This window comes from Episyrphus balteatus, chromosome 2 (genome assembly GCF_945859705.1).
Source record: "Episyrphus balteatus chromosome 2, idEpiBalt1.1, whole genome shotgun sequence".
Taxonomy (NCBI): domain Eukaryota; kingdom Metazoa; phylum Arthropoda; class Insecta; order Diptera; family Syrphidae; genus Episyrphus; species Episyrphus balteatus.
The window spans coordinates 120519526-120532743 of NC_079135.1; the positions used below are offsets into that span (position 1 = coordinate 120519526).

Below are 13218 nucleotides of genomic sequence, written 5' to 3' on the forward strand. Positions count from 1 at the left end.
AAAAAAGCATACCAATATGTTCCTTTGAGAAACTTACTTATTTTATGTTTAACCGTTACAGATTATTCTCATCAGTTAGAAAAATGTTCATTTTGTCAAAATACTTTTTCCGACTGTTGTAATATTTAAATGCTTTGATAACTGCTCAATTTTTTATTTAAGGTTATTTAAAACAAGAGACGAGGAAGAAAAGTGTGCAATATATAATTTCAAGTAAACATTTAATAATGCAATAAAGCTGAAAAGCATTTAAGCCGGGTCAATTATTCATGGATTACTGTATATTTATTTCAATTTTACGTAAAATATTTAATAAAACAATTTCTTTTATTTATTTTTGTTCAGAATCCCCACAAAACTTTATTTTTTTTATTTTATTTTTAATCAAAAATGATGCGGAGTGTACAATGATTTAACAACTGTGTGACTGTGACACAATGTCAACATCCATATCTTTCAAACATACAAACATATCTCTACCTACAATATAACCATTTTTCAATCTATTATTCCACTCTTCCAGAGGATTTAACATTCAACTGTCGCACACGGAGAGAAGTCATTCGGATGAGGCCATCTACAAGGACCTGCATTCAACGTGAGTAGAATTTTATTTATTTTTTTTTTACACAAACTGGAAAAGAAAAAAATATTTTTTTTTATATGCGCATTGATTTTTACTTTGTGTTTCACCATTTTGTCAATATTTTTTCAAGCCCTTTTATTTTTGGATTAAATGATGGAATTGTTATTTTTTATTCTGATTCCTCAAAGTCGTCCTACAACTTGTGTTTTTGTTTTAATACTTGAAGCGATATAAAGTGATTAATTTATGAATATACTATATAGAAAAAAATATCCTTCTATCTTTCCTCTTGATTTATTCTCTTCGCTATCTCTCTATCTTTTTTTGTACAAATCAAAATCGAAAAAAAAAACTTTCTTCTTCCTGGGACAATGCTTTTCTTGCACCAACCACCTACCTATGTTTTGTACGTCCATCCACAACCAACCCAAACAAAACCCACTCAAAATCGAATAAAAATCGTCCCACACGCCCTTGGGCCGATGTCATTAATCCACACCATAGTGAAAGAAAAACTAATGGCACCACCGAGGCGGTAACATCATCGTCATCCACGTCGACAACAACAACAACAACTGAACCAGAGCCTCCAAACGAAACAGAAAACCATCAACATGAACTTGACGCCCGTAGTAGTTCACTTTCTGTAGAAGATGACAACAGTGACATTACCGTCGAGGCGGGCAATGATACATGCTTCGAAGATGACAGTTCCTCGTTGAATGGTCAATCGAGTGTTGTTGGATCGGTGGCGTCTATAAATTCTTCATCGTCGAGCATCAATAGCCGGCTACATAGTGCGGCTGCAAAGGCGACAATATGGACATATACAACACACGCTGGTGGGGGAGTTGACGTCAACGATATTTACTTTGATGAAGAGGAAAAAGTTTACGAGGACTTATGCTATGTCACGTTCTCGTCTAATTTACGCGAGGTGCTTTTAACTTGAGACTCCTATATAAATATTATATATATACAATTTTGTGTTCTGTTTTTTTTTATAACTAGCTGTCTTGTCTATCTCTTTATTAATATTGTCTCGCTCTCTGTTGCATAATGTTGTTTGCATTACGAATTTAATTTGTTTTTGTCTTTACTTGCGTTTCGTTACTTTTTATTCTTTGAATTTATATTCTTTTGTATAAAAGAAAAAAAAAAAAAGAAGAAAATCCTCTACCTTTTAGTGTTGAAGGGTAATATCGTCAACGAAGGAACAGTAAGAAACTCGTATTCGAATTTTTTTTGCATGGACAATATTTCTAGAACGCTCTTCAGTCGCATCTTGTAACACATTTTCAAAAATCTTGCCTAGCAACTTGTGCTAGCAACAATCAAAATTATTTTTTTTTGTAAGCACGCGGAGTCACCAACTTTTCAATGACCATAAACTTAGCAAAGTAGTACGGTTGCTTTTCTGAGACATTTCGCTGAGTTCATATGAATATGAAGTTATCGTAAGAAATCGCATTAAAATGGAGTATATATTAGGGTTGGTAAAAAAAAATCGAAATTCGTTTTTTTGATTGAATACTTCGAAATTGATAGACACCTCTAGAATATACTCACAAAATATGAGCTTTTTATCTTAATGTCCTCCGCTTTGCACTTTTCCATTTTTACATCAATCTTCTAAAAAAACATTATGTATCGACTCTTAAACAAATTTCTTTACATATTCTTGTAGGAAATTGAACGCTCTACAAAAAAGGTCTCATTCACTTTTTTTCGTTTATCTAACCGTTTTAAATATAATTGAGGTCCAAGGTTTGAGAAAATCTTTAAAAAATCGTTTTTTGTTATTAATTTTGTAATAAATTGAAAAAATATAATAAAAATAATCAAGTGGACAAGACATATTCTTGTAGGACACAGATTGCTTCACAAAAAAAATCTTTAAAACTTTTTTTATTAATGTTACCATTTGAAAGATATTCGAGGTCAAAGCTAAAAAAAAATATAACATCATTTTTTTACTTTTCAAATTTTCTAAATCTCTGAAAAGTTTTTATTATTAAATTAGCAAGATATTTTCTTGTAGGGACTTAAACGTTCTACAAAAAAGTCCGACATCAAATTGATTGCTTTAACCGTTTAGAAGATATTCGTATCCAATGCCTACTGATTTCAATAGTTTTCTTATGATAATAGGATAATTAGTTTACATTACGATTTGGATAAGAATGACTTCTAATCTAAAAGGTTAAAGCAATTTAATGCCAAGGACTTTTTTGTAGAACGTTGAAGCCCCTTCATAAATATATCTTGTGAATTTGATAATAACGACTTTTACAGTGTATTAAAAAATTTTGAAAAGTAAAAATATGATGTCAAATGGATCTCACTTTTCAAATAAAGTTCGAACTATTAACTTAAATTTTCGTAATATCTTCCAATGTTTGTCAAATCGACACATTTCCGGTATTCCGGCAAGTAACTACTCACTCAAGTAATCAACTTTGAATATGAACTCGACCAAGAAAGGTAAGGCAAGCTAAATACGGAAGATAACGTTTTAAAAATATGTTTGGACACACAAAATATGACTTTATTTAAACCCCTTCCATCTTATCCATCTTGAGGACCGAAACCAAGTCCTAGAACTAATGTATAAAGGGTTAAGTAATAACTGCTATCGAAACTAAAATTTACAATGATGCAGTAATTTAAGTGAACTTCAAACAAATATCTTTTCACCTAAAAAATGTTTGGGCGACCTTACTTTTGGCTTTCCCGTAGTCGGGAAAAAATAGATAAGATTTAAATTTCATTTCACCCAAAATAATAGCTCAGAATAAAGAGATTTCTTTGAGATCGATATAAGAGCGAGCGAGAGCGCACATGAAATTGGAGGCATATTTTATAGCCTTATGTGTTCTAATAACGAATTCAAAAGTTTGCCAACTTTAAATCGCGGCTTTATATGGTTTTCCGAGGTTAAACAACAAGAGTTTTCCAATTAATGTGAGTAGGATAAATTAACTCAAATTCACATTCTGAATAATAAGGGCTGATGCTCTGTCATTTTCCCTAAGCTTGAACTTCTCAATCTCGTAGAGTTTTGAATTAAAAAAAAAAAATAAAAAGAAAGTCTCTAAAAAAGGCTGTTAAACAGCTTACTTATATAGATTGCATTTTCAATATTGATGTCTTCAGGCTCAGGGCAAATGACAGATAATCAGTTCTAAATAAAGAATATGTCAATTTAGCCTATTTATATGAATCGGAAAACTCACGTTTTTCAAACCCCTGAAAAAAAATATAAATCCGCGATTTAAAGCTGTTAGATTTTTGAATTCGTTATAAAAACTTCAAAGCCATTTTTGGTTATATTTTCACCCCTAAAATTTGCTGCGGGCTCTTAGTATGCTTTTTGGCTCAAATTGACAATTAGGGAAATTGATTTGTTTTCGGGTAAAATTTTATTCATCTTGAATTTCCCATAGAACTGTTTCTCTAATTTTTATATCTTTTTTAACTGATAACAAAATAAAAAAAATTCATATACGAGATTTTTACTGTTGGAAGTAGAAGGCTATAAAAATGCACTCTCCAACTCTTATAATTTGAAATGCGCGTGTGGAAAAGGTTTGTTTGTTTGTATAACACACACATCCAGTTCTCCTAGGGATTGCTTCTGCTGGGATTCTCGAGCACACTTCGTTTTTGGCTTAATCCTCTTCCTATACTTTACGATTGTTGCTGCTGGTTCATCATCATTGCTCGTGCCGTTCGTGTTTTTCTGTAGATTTGAATGCATTTACGTTTTGTTTGTTTTCTACTTTTATTTTTTTTTTAATAATTTTTGTTGTTTTGTTATTTAAAATGCACATACAAACTTATTTGTATTCCGCCCTTTTCAATTTAAATGATATGAAATTTGCTATTTAATTTCATGATTTTTTTTTTGTATTTTTTTTATTTGGAAACTTAATACGCGATATGATTACACAGACTTACCTCCATAGTCTATATTGTCTACATCATAATACCTGCATGATTAATTGTTTTTTTTTTGTTATAGAACAAAAATTATATTGGCATTATGAATAATGTCTTCATTTTTTTTTGGTCAGCCAGTTCAGTGCTGAAAGCGTGGGAACTTATTCTAGTATAAATTGGTGTGGATTTAGGAAATGTTTTGTTAATGATATGGGATAAGTTATCATTTTATTATGCTTCGAGTTATGGTGCTGAACAAAATAATCTGTAATTGTTTTTTTTTTTTTTTTATTTATTTGGGTAACAATTTAGGATTATGTGTTATCTCAATTATAGTTATTTATATAATAAAATTTCCGGTTTTGAAAAAAAATGTAGATAATTTTGTGGTAATATTCCAATCAATCATTTAAATAGCTTCAACTTGTTGAATGAAATTTTTTCTAAGATCTTAAAAGATTGTATTTATCATTTTTTTTACGTATGTGGGGTATATAATTAGATAGTTTGTCTTTTGGAACCACTCAAAAATATATTTCTGGTATCAAAAATATATACGTTGATAAGTACTGGTATAACACATGAATGCATCCCAAACACATAAAAACCCTTTAAGTCGATGATATCAAACGCTTATAAAAAAAAAACATACTGACTATAATTATGAAGCTTAATTTTGCATAGATTGTCATAATGTACTCTTCCATGTGAAATATTATTTAGCCCAATATCTCTTAGCGGTGCTTATATAATATTTTAAAAGATTTATGAATTTGATTCCATTATCTGGAACTACACAATTGTTTTGCATATATTTGTATACCCGCTTCAATTCTGAAATACACACCTATGTAAACAAAAAAATTTATGAAAAAATTGGACTCCTTGCATAAAAAATATTCCAAGCAAATAAAATGATTCATATTTTTTTATGCTTAATTCAATTAGTATTTGGAAAATTTTAAACAAATTTCAAAAATGCATACATTTACGCATATGTCTTTGGCACCATTTCCAAATTGAACTTTCTTCCTAAAAAAAATCCACGATAATTGGATGTACTTATTTTATTATTATTTCTTATGGTGTATAAAACGTTCATAAAATGTTGTTCAAATCATCAAAATGGTCATCCCACGTGATTACTAACCAGTTCCAGTTCCGGTGAATAACCGATCCGGAAAAAATCTAGAAAAACAATTGGTGTTGGCCATGCTAAAACAACCAAAAATTAGCTCCAATGCCCTTAAATTTAATCAAACAATCCCAGTAAAATTTTGTTATTTTTTTTAATGAATAAAAAGCCACTATCCAATTCAAGATTTATCAATATACTTTGTTTCATGTTCAGTTAAAAAAAAAAAAATAATCAATAGATCTTTTGCCCCCTATTGTTTTATAAAACCGAAAATATCCTTGCATTTATAATATATGAACTTCACTCGGTATAATCTCTATAGCCTCACATACGATTTTGATCAAACTTTGCATTGCAACGCATACAAGAACCTTTTATTGGACACCACAGTCTTATGGCTTGAGCCTTTTGCCCGAGTCCGATACAATTTTTCTGCTAAAAAAAAATCCAACTTTTTAAGCTGCGTTCCTTTCGGAAAATTTTTCTAATGTTTTTTTGTACTTTTTCTTTTACTCTAGTGAAAAAGTAGTTCAAAGCAGCTTTAAGTAGACAAATGTGCCCAAAGGAACGCAGCTAAGAAGATTTAAAACTACATATGTAGCCACAGTAATAGCAAACTTTGTCGTTTTTTACTGGTTTCTACTGACTTTTACCATGATATGTATTTTTTTTTTTAGAAAATATTAGCCAAAAACTAGAAAAAGTCGTTGAAAGTGTTTTTTGTTTATTTAACCAATTTAAAAAAAGAGTACATTTTATCAAATTTCAAATATTTATTGCGGAAAATTATGAAATAAATAAAAAAAAAACCAATGTGCGATCGAATTTTTTTCTTTATACATATATATTTTTTTTAATAATTTTTGCATTGACATTATTTATATAACTTGAAAAGGCATCTATTGTTAAAGACAGAGAAATTATGTAGATGTGGGTGATAACATAAAATGATTGATATCTGAGATGTAAAATTCTTGCAAACAATTGTAGGGAAAATTCCAAATTAAAATACATTAACAATACGCTTAGATTTTTTTTTTATTGATTCATTTCGTTATTTTAAGAAGAAAACTTCTTTTATACGATTTCCCTGCATGAAGGTCCGTAGAAGTCATCATTTGTTTATCCCATCAACCTTGATATATGTCTTCCATAATTTTTGAATCCTTATGAAACAACTACTGTTCTCCTTATTCTTCGCTATACGAGCCTAAATTTTCGGAAAATCTGTCCAAATAATTTTGAAGCTAATAAACTTTTACACCTAAGCCTTTTAAAATTTCTCTCCAAGCCCAGCACGCACTAGATCTTGGTAATTTATGGACTTATGTTTTCTTAAAAATTTGTTCACAATATTTACAAAGGCTAACCAAGCTGCAGATTCTAAAAGTCATTTCATATTTCATCAAAAGTCTTATCCGTGGTCCATCAAAATGCTGGCCTTAGGCGTTTTTGTTTTTAAAATAAAGAAGTTTCTTGATGTACATATCGATACCTTCCCGTAAGAATGTATCCACATTCTTGGCGCAGTAAAAAATTAACCATTTTCAAATGAACGCATATAGGTAACCCACTGGTGATTATTTTAGTTTTTTTTTTTTCTAAAACAAGAGAAACAGTTAAATACTGCTTTTTTGGCTTCGTCCAAATCATAGGCACACTGAATTTAAATGCGTTATTTTTACATACAACAGTCATCAGTGTTTCTGTGAATTTCTCAGTATTTATTTGGATACAAAATATCTACCTCGTTTAATTAGGTATTATAGATACGGGTATTCCAGATTGCCTCTACGATAGAGGTGATTGAATGCACTAAATTCGTCAATGTAAGGAAATAATTCACACTATCATGAGCGCTTTGATTCTACGAAAAACTGCACAATGTTTGAAGAGCAATCAGACTAACAGTTATCGAATAAGACTAGTTTCAAACTGACTTTGCAAACGACCTTATGCATCTGTATTATCTACTAAACGTTTAACTCTTCTCCTAACTTTCAAAACTGTCTGTGTAAAGAAATGTAAGGGTTTCCCCTAACTACAATCTTTTTACAGCACGCACAAACTATACAAAAAAAAAAAAACTGACGTGTTACAAATTCAATGGTCAGTGCTGTTTTACACGTAATCCAACCAAAATTAACCAAGTAATTCAAATGCTTTGTTAGTTTCTTGGCAATTGAATTTTTTTAATGCAATAAATTACAAGTTTTAATCCCTCAACGAACCTACTCAATATAAACATCTCGCCATCCAATTCTTATATTAAAACAAATGAAAATCCAAAAATTTCAAGTGCAATAGAAACCTTTAATTTATGTAATTATGCTCGAGACTTGTGTGCATTTCGTTTTTTTTTTATAGAACAACAAACACATGAACAAAACTACAAAATAGGAAAAAAGCGCACTCTTTAAATCTTAAGCAATAAAAATTATCATAGATTCAGTCTACAGAATAAAAGAAAGCAGTCCTTTTTGTCCTCCTCGTCATCATCATCTCTACCTTAAAGCCCACTCTCATCTGATGGTGGTGCTTCAGCTGATGATGCAGCTGTACAAGAAGATTCCGTATCTTCTTCCATAAACACAGTCTCAGACTCATCGCTCTCATTATCATCCTCAGTCGATATTTGGTCAGATTGTCCATCCAACTTGCTAGTGTCAACATTCGGAAAGTATTCTTTAACCATTTGACCAACAACATTTAGCAAAGCATCCATACGACGCTCATTCCGGCGGTCATAACGTCTCTTGTGTTTGTAGTACTTGTCTCTTTCCGATGGTTTTCGCTTTTTCTTGGTTTTTTTAACCGCCGCCGAATCGGTGGCGATAATTTCAGTTTGTACTATTTTCTCGGGCTCTTCAATTTTAATACTATTCTCAGAATTCTGTCCCGAGACAACGACAGATTCGGAAACCCTTCTTGGCGATGTTGCCACTGTCGCTTGATTTGGTATTGCCAATTCATCTGATTCCATTTTAAACAAAGATGGAATCTCACGACTTGCCGATTTGGAATAAAAGTCATGATCTGTATTTGGTGGAATTGTTGGGAAAGGTTTCAACTCGTCGTCGTGATCATTGCCATTCTCATCGGCAGCGTCACGTGGATTCTGGGCATAGGAATGAAAATTAGTTGGCTTCTTCGACATGAAACTGTGAATGGGATAAAAGAATTCCCATTCTTCGCTAATTTCGCGAGCTATTTGATCGTTAATTTCACCATTTTTGCCAAGTTGTCTTAAACGTGTTCGCTGGAAAAGGGGAAAATCCCTCAGAAAAAGGACCAAAATAACTGTAATAAGGAAGTATTTACCTTATAAGCTTTATATTTGGCCAATAAATTAGCCCATTGTTTGCGAACGAAACAAACATTGAAATCATTCAATTTTGCTGTGGTCATAATTTTCTTCCAAGAATCCATACAATTTGATGATTTTCGCGAAAAGATTCCATCGTAATTGATGCGAGCTTCAACAAGTTTGCGTTTTTGTTGGATGGTCCCTTTTTTTGGAAATTTGTTTTAAAATTAATTTCAATTGGAATTTGCAAAAAATGAAAAAATTAAGCTCACATTTTTTGTATCCTCGTAGTTTTGCATACGAGTGGAGTTCCATGGTGGTTTTTAGGTATTTTCTTTCTTTTCTTGAAAAACAAATTAGATGAACAAGAACAGAATAGAGAGCTTTGAATATTCGATTATTGGTAACATTTTTAATTGGAATTTATGTATTTTTTTTTTCTTGTAATTTGTGGAGAAGAAAAAAAAACACGAGAAAATACGGACAGGAATTCTTCTTCACACGGATGAAATGAAAATTCAAGTGAGAAGAAAAATGTGCGCAATTGACAGAGAGCAAGAAAAAAGTGACAGCCTGAAGTTTGACGTTTACAGAATGTGCTGTGGCTGGTTCACAATGGTGTTTAATAGTGGTTTGTGTACATAATAAGTGGGAATTTTTATTTTGACAGGGATGTTTAAAAGGTTTGAATTTGAACTAAGTTCGTTATATTTTGAATTTAAACACAAATATGTACAAAATATTGTTTTTTTTTTAATTTGATATAATGTAAACTTACTCTATTAACTCAATAAATTATAATTTTGATTCATTTTTTCGCCCTATAGACCAGTGCCAATCCGGTTTTCAGAAGGCAAAAGTTGAACAAATTATTAGCAGCATAATGGTGGTGGGAAAATTTAGGATAAATGGTATATAAAAGGGGAAAAATAAATTGCCCACAAAAAATTGGTGGAAAGGGGGTGGATGGGCAAAAAAGTGGGGTGGGTGTCAAAAATCATGGTTTTTTTACGATTTCTGTCAAAATTAGACGTCCTATCGAAAAAAGTCAAATGCAGAAGTTGTAGGTAGTACAAATGTCTACAACTTTTACTAAAATAATTTTTTTCTATAACCTCAAATATATTGAAAAAAAAAATGCAAAAATACGATTTTTTGATTTTTTATATTTATCTTTTATAAAAATACCTACCTAGTTGGATTTTAACAAAACTTGGTTAAAAATTACTTTGTTATGTTTTCTATCTATTAAAAATGTTTATTGAGCAAAAAGTTAATTTTTGGATTTTTGACGAATTTAGTTTGAAAAAAAAGCTTATTTTTCAATCAAAAAAGTTACCGAAAAAATTTTTGATTTTTGAAAAGTTTGGAATGCAATTATTTAGCTTAAAACCGTTTTTTAAAGATTGTGTGTAAAAACTATACTTTTGTTTTAGAAAATATTAAGAAAAATTGAAAAAAAAAAAAAACAAAAAAACGATTTTTTCGCAAATGACAGTTATATTGGCGAGAAATAATTTTCCATAGAAACCAAATTATACTTTTCTAATGGTCATTGACCTTTTTAATTTGAAATTAAATAGAATAGCTCTAACGTGCAAAGTTTTTGAGATATTGAATTTTGAACGTCCCTATTTTAATATGTCAAAAACGTGATGTGATAGAATTTTTTATAGAATTCCAGAGAGGGTGGTATCCGCCCATTTTCGCTGAATTTTCATCAGATCATCGTAGAATCTTGAAACTTGGTAGAATAATAGAGATGGTAGTAAGTAAAGGGAAACAAATTTAAAACTTAAGAGTTTCTCCGTAGGGGGCGTGGTATCCATCCATGTTTACTGAATTATTATCAAATATTACCTATATGCATATATCACTTCTGATCATTGAAAAGAGTCTTGAAACTTGTTAGAATGGTAGAATTGGTAGCTAGTGTAGCAGAAAATTTTTAAAACTTCAGATTTGCTTCTGAGGGATAACCAAATTACAAAAGATTTTAAATTCTACAGTTCTTAGAAAAAGTAGTGAAATCATAGCAAAGCGTAAAAAATTAAAATTTTTAAATCATATAAAAATCTATAAATGTAACTTTTCTCTCTTTTTCAAAAACACATTTGCTCTCATCGATCGTTAAAGCTTTAATTTTTCTTCAATGTAAGTGTATTTGATATTAAAAAAATTTTTATTGTTTTCATTGCAAGACAAGATTCTAAAACACCCTGGGCCCTACCAATAATGAAATTTAAAGCTGACTTTAATTTTTACCTTAATTCTACATATTTCAAAATACCAAAAACCAATTTATTAGTCAAGTTAAAGGCTAATGCTAGATTAAAATTTATAGTTGGGAAACTCAACTATAAAATTTTACCTAGAGTTAGCCTTTAACCTGACTATTAAATTTGTTTTTGGTATTGTGAAATATGTAGAATTAAGGTAAAAATTAAAGCGAGCTTTAAATTTGATTATTAGTAAGGCCCCCTGTCAACAAATTTTATTGAAAGTCGTCAAATTTATAGTTATGCGAAAATGTGAATTACTAGGTCTGTTTGGTTTCTTTTTGCACAAAAATATGAAACCTGTCAAATTTTAAGGAGTGGGGATGAAATTCTCTCAGAGAAAGAAAAATTGTGTAAAAGTACCCAAACGCTTTTGGCACAAAATTTTCTGCTACTTTTTCTACAACAACAAAAATGTAAACAACAACACCAATTGAAAAAAAAAAATAAAGAAAGGAAAAATATCAAAACATTTTGTTTTGTTTTACGAACACTTTTTTTTTGTTCATTTTTTCATAAATCATTTATAAAATAAAGCACTTCTTAACCATTAAAACACAAAAAAATAAAAATAAAAACACAAAACATAGCCACATCGCCATGTTTGTACTTTGTTTTGTGCATTAAAAAATGTAAACACAAATAAAAAAAAAAAAAGAAATGAATAATATTAAAAACACTTTGTTTTATTTTTGAAACACTTTTTTTATTATTTTGTTCATAAAATATTAATTTGTTTTGAGCATTACATAAACGAAATAAATAAAAAAAAAAAACAAGAAAAAAGTCACGCCGCCATGTTTGTAGTTTGTTTTGTTTATGTTGTGCGACAAGAAAAAAATAAAGAAAAACAGAGAAAGCACTACCTTTGACAGATTTCAGATTTTTGTCCGAAGAAACTTTTTGGGCAGAAAATCGCAAGAAGGGGAAATTTTTTTCTCTCTCGCGGCCATCTTTTTTGTGAAAAAATGCACAATTTCGGAGTACCCAAACAGGAATTGGGTTGAAAATGTTGAAAAAAGTTGAAATATTTCTGTTTTAGGCAGTACCCAAACAGACCTACTGTGCGTCTTGGGAACCTGCAAGTCTTTTTACTCGCTTGAAGAAATCCCCATGCCTCGTCGTTCCACAAGTATTTTCATTCTCAATGTATCTGTGAGTATACTGTAAGAATCTAATGTTACAACATTGAGCGTCAAAACAGGCAAGTGTGTGCCGGGGTTAAAGGTCGCCAGACATGCACATTTTCAAAAGTTTCCTGATTCTTAACTCAAGTTCCTATTCAGTAAATGGACCTTAGTATCCGTTATAACAAAAACTTTTGAGAACACTATTTTTAATTAAAAGTAACATTAATTAAAAATTGTTTTATAAATTTTCTTCAGCACCTAGATTAAAAAAAAAAAAAAGAAAAACCAAAACAATTAAAATGAGAAATTAAAAAAATACATAGCTATTTTTTTTATACCTATCTTTAGTGTCCGACCGAAGGTCGATTTTCAGCCGAAGCTGAAGCCTAAGCCGAATTATTAGACTGAAAGAAAATCTTCGGCCGAAGCCTAAGGTTGAAAAAAGTCAAGAATTCTCCTTACCAAATGGATAAAAATATTATTTTTATTTATTTATTTATGGTGACACACATGTGTTTTGAAATTTTTGAATACCTACCGAAGAAAAGATTGCAATTTTTTCTTCGGGACCGTAACATGGGGTTACTTTGCTCCTTTTTTTTTCACTATTTTTAGAAAACCTCTTAAAAATGTTAGAGACATTTTTGTATCTATTTTTTTTTTCTTTTAATTCATTGATAAGACATGAAATAATGCATTATTTATAAAAAAAACATTCAAATAACAGTACAAATATTTTGTTTTTTGAGTTGAAAAGTGGGGCAAAGTAGTCCAAGGGACGGGGTTACTTTGCTCTACCTGAAGTTTTTAACTATACTGCCTGTATTTAAAGAGCT

The 13218-nt window shown here is 30.4% G+C and overlaps 2 protein-coding genes across 3 annotated transcripts in view; one reads left to right on the forward strand and one right to left on the reverse strand.

The window, feature by feature from the left end:
• The window catches only part of LOC129912747 (protein vav), a 98159-nt gene that overhangs the window by 75062 nt on the left and 9879 nt on the right, over positions 1-13218 (forward strand). Inside the window, exons 3-4 of one of the 2 annotated variants that reach the window (XM_055991140.1) lie at positions 524-598; positions 1091-1523. In XM_055991140.1, the coding sequence (XP_055847115.1) occupies positions 524-598; positions 1091-1523 (508 nt within the window). The remainder of the gene's footprint in view (positions 1-523; positions 599-1090; positions 1524-13218) is intronic. The other variant, XM_055991141.1, reaches the window with a different exon arrangement.
• Positions 7959-9517, reverse strand: LOC129912748 (uncharacterized). Its single transcript, XM_055991142.1, has 3 exons — positions 9246-9517; positions 8988-9175; positions 7959-8925 (listed from the first exon to the last, which is right to left on the reverse strand). Exons 1-3 carry the CDS (start codon positions 9286-9288, stop codon positions 8176-8178), a joined length of 981 nt encoding a protein of 326 aa, XP_055847117.1. The 5' UTR covers positions 9289-9517; the 3' UTR covers positions 7959-8175.

What these genes read in the sequence shown, in the direction of transcription:
- LOC129912748 (XM_055991142.1), bottom strand. Translation starts at nt 9,288, where the DNA reads ATGGAACTCCACTCGTATGCAAAACTACGAGGATACAAAAAAT. An exon ending in ACTACGAGGATACAAAAAAT is followed by an intron (nt 9,176 to 9,245) that starts GTGAGCTTAATT and finishes TTCCAAAAAAAG; the next exon opens with GGACCATCCAACAAAAACGC. An exon ending in CCAAATATAAAGCTTATAAG is followed by an intron (nt 8,926 to 8,987) that starts GTAAATACTTCC and finishes CCCCTTTTCCAG; the next exon opens with CGAACACGTTTAAGACAACT.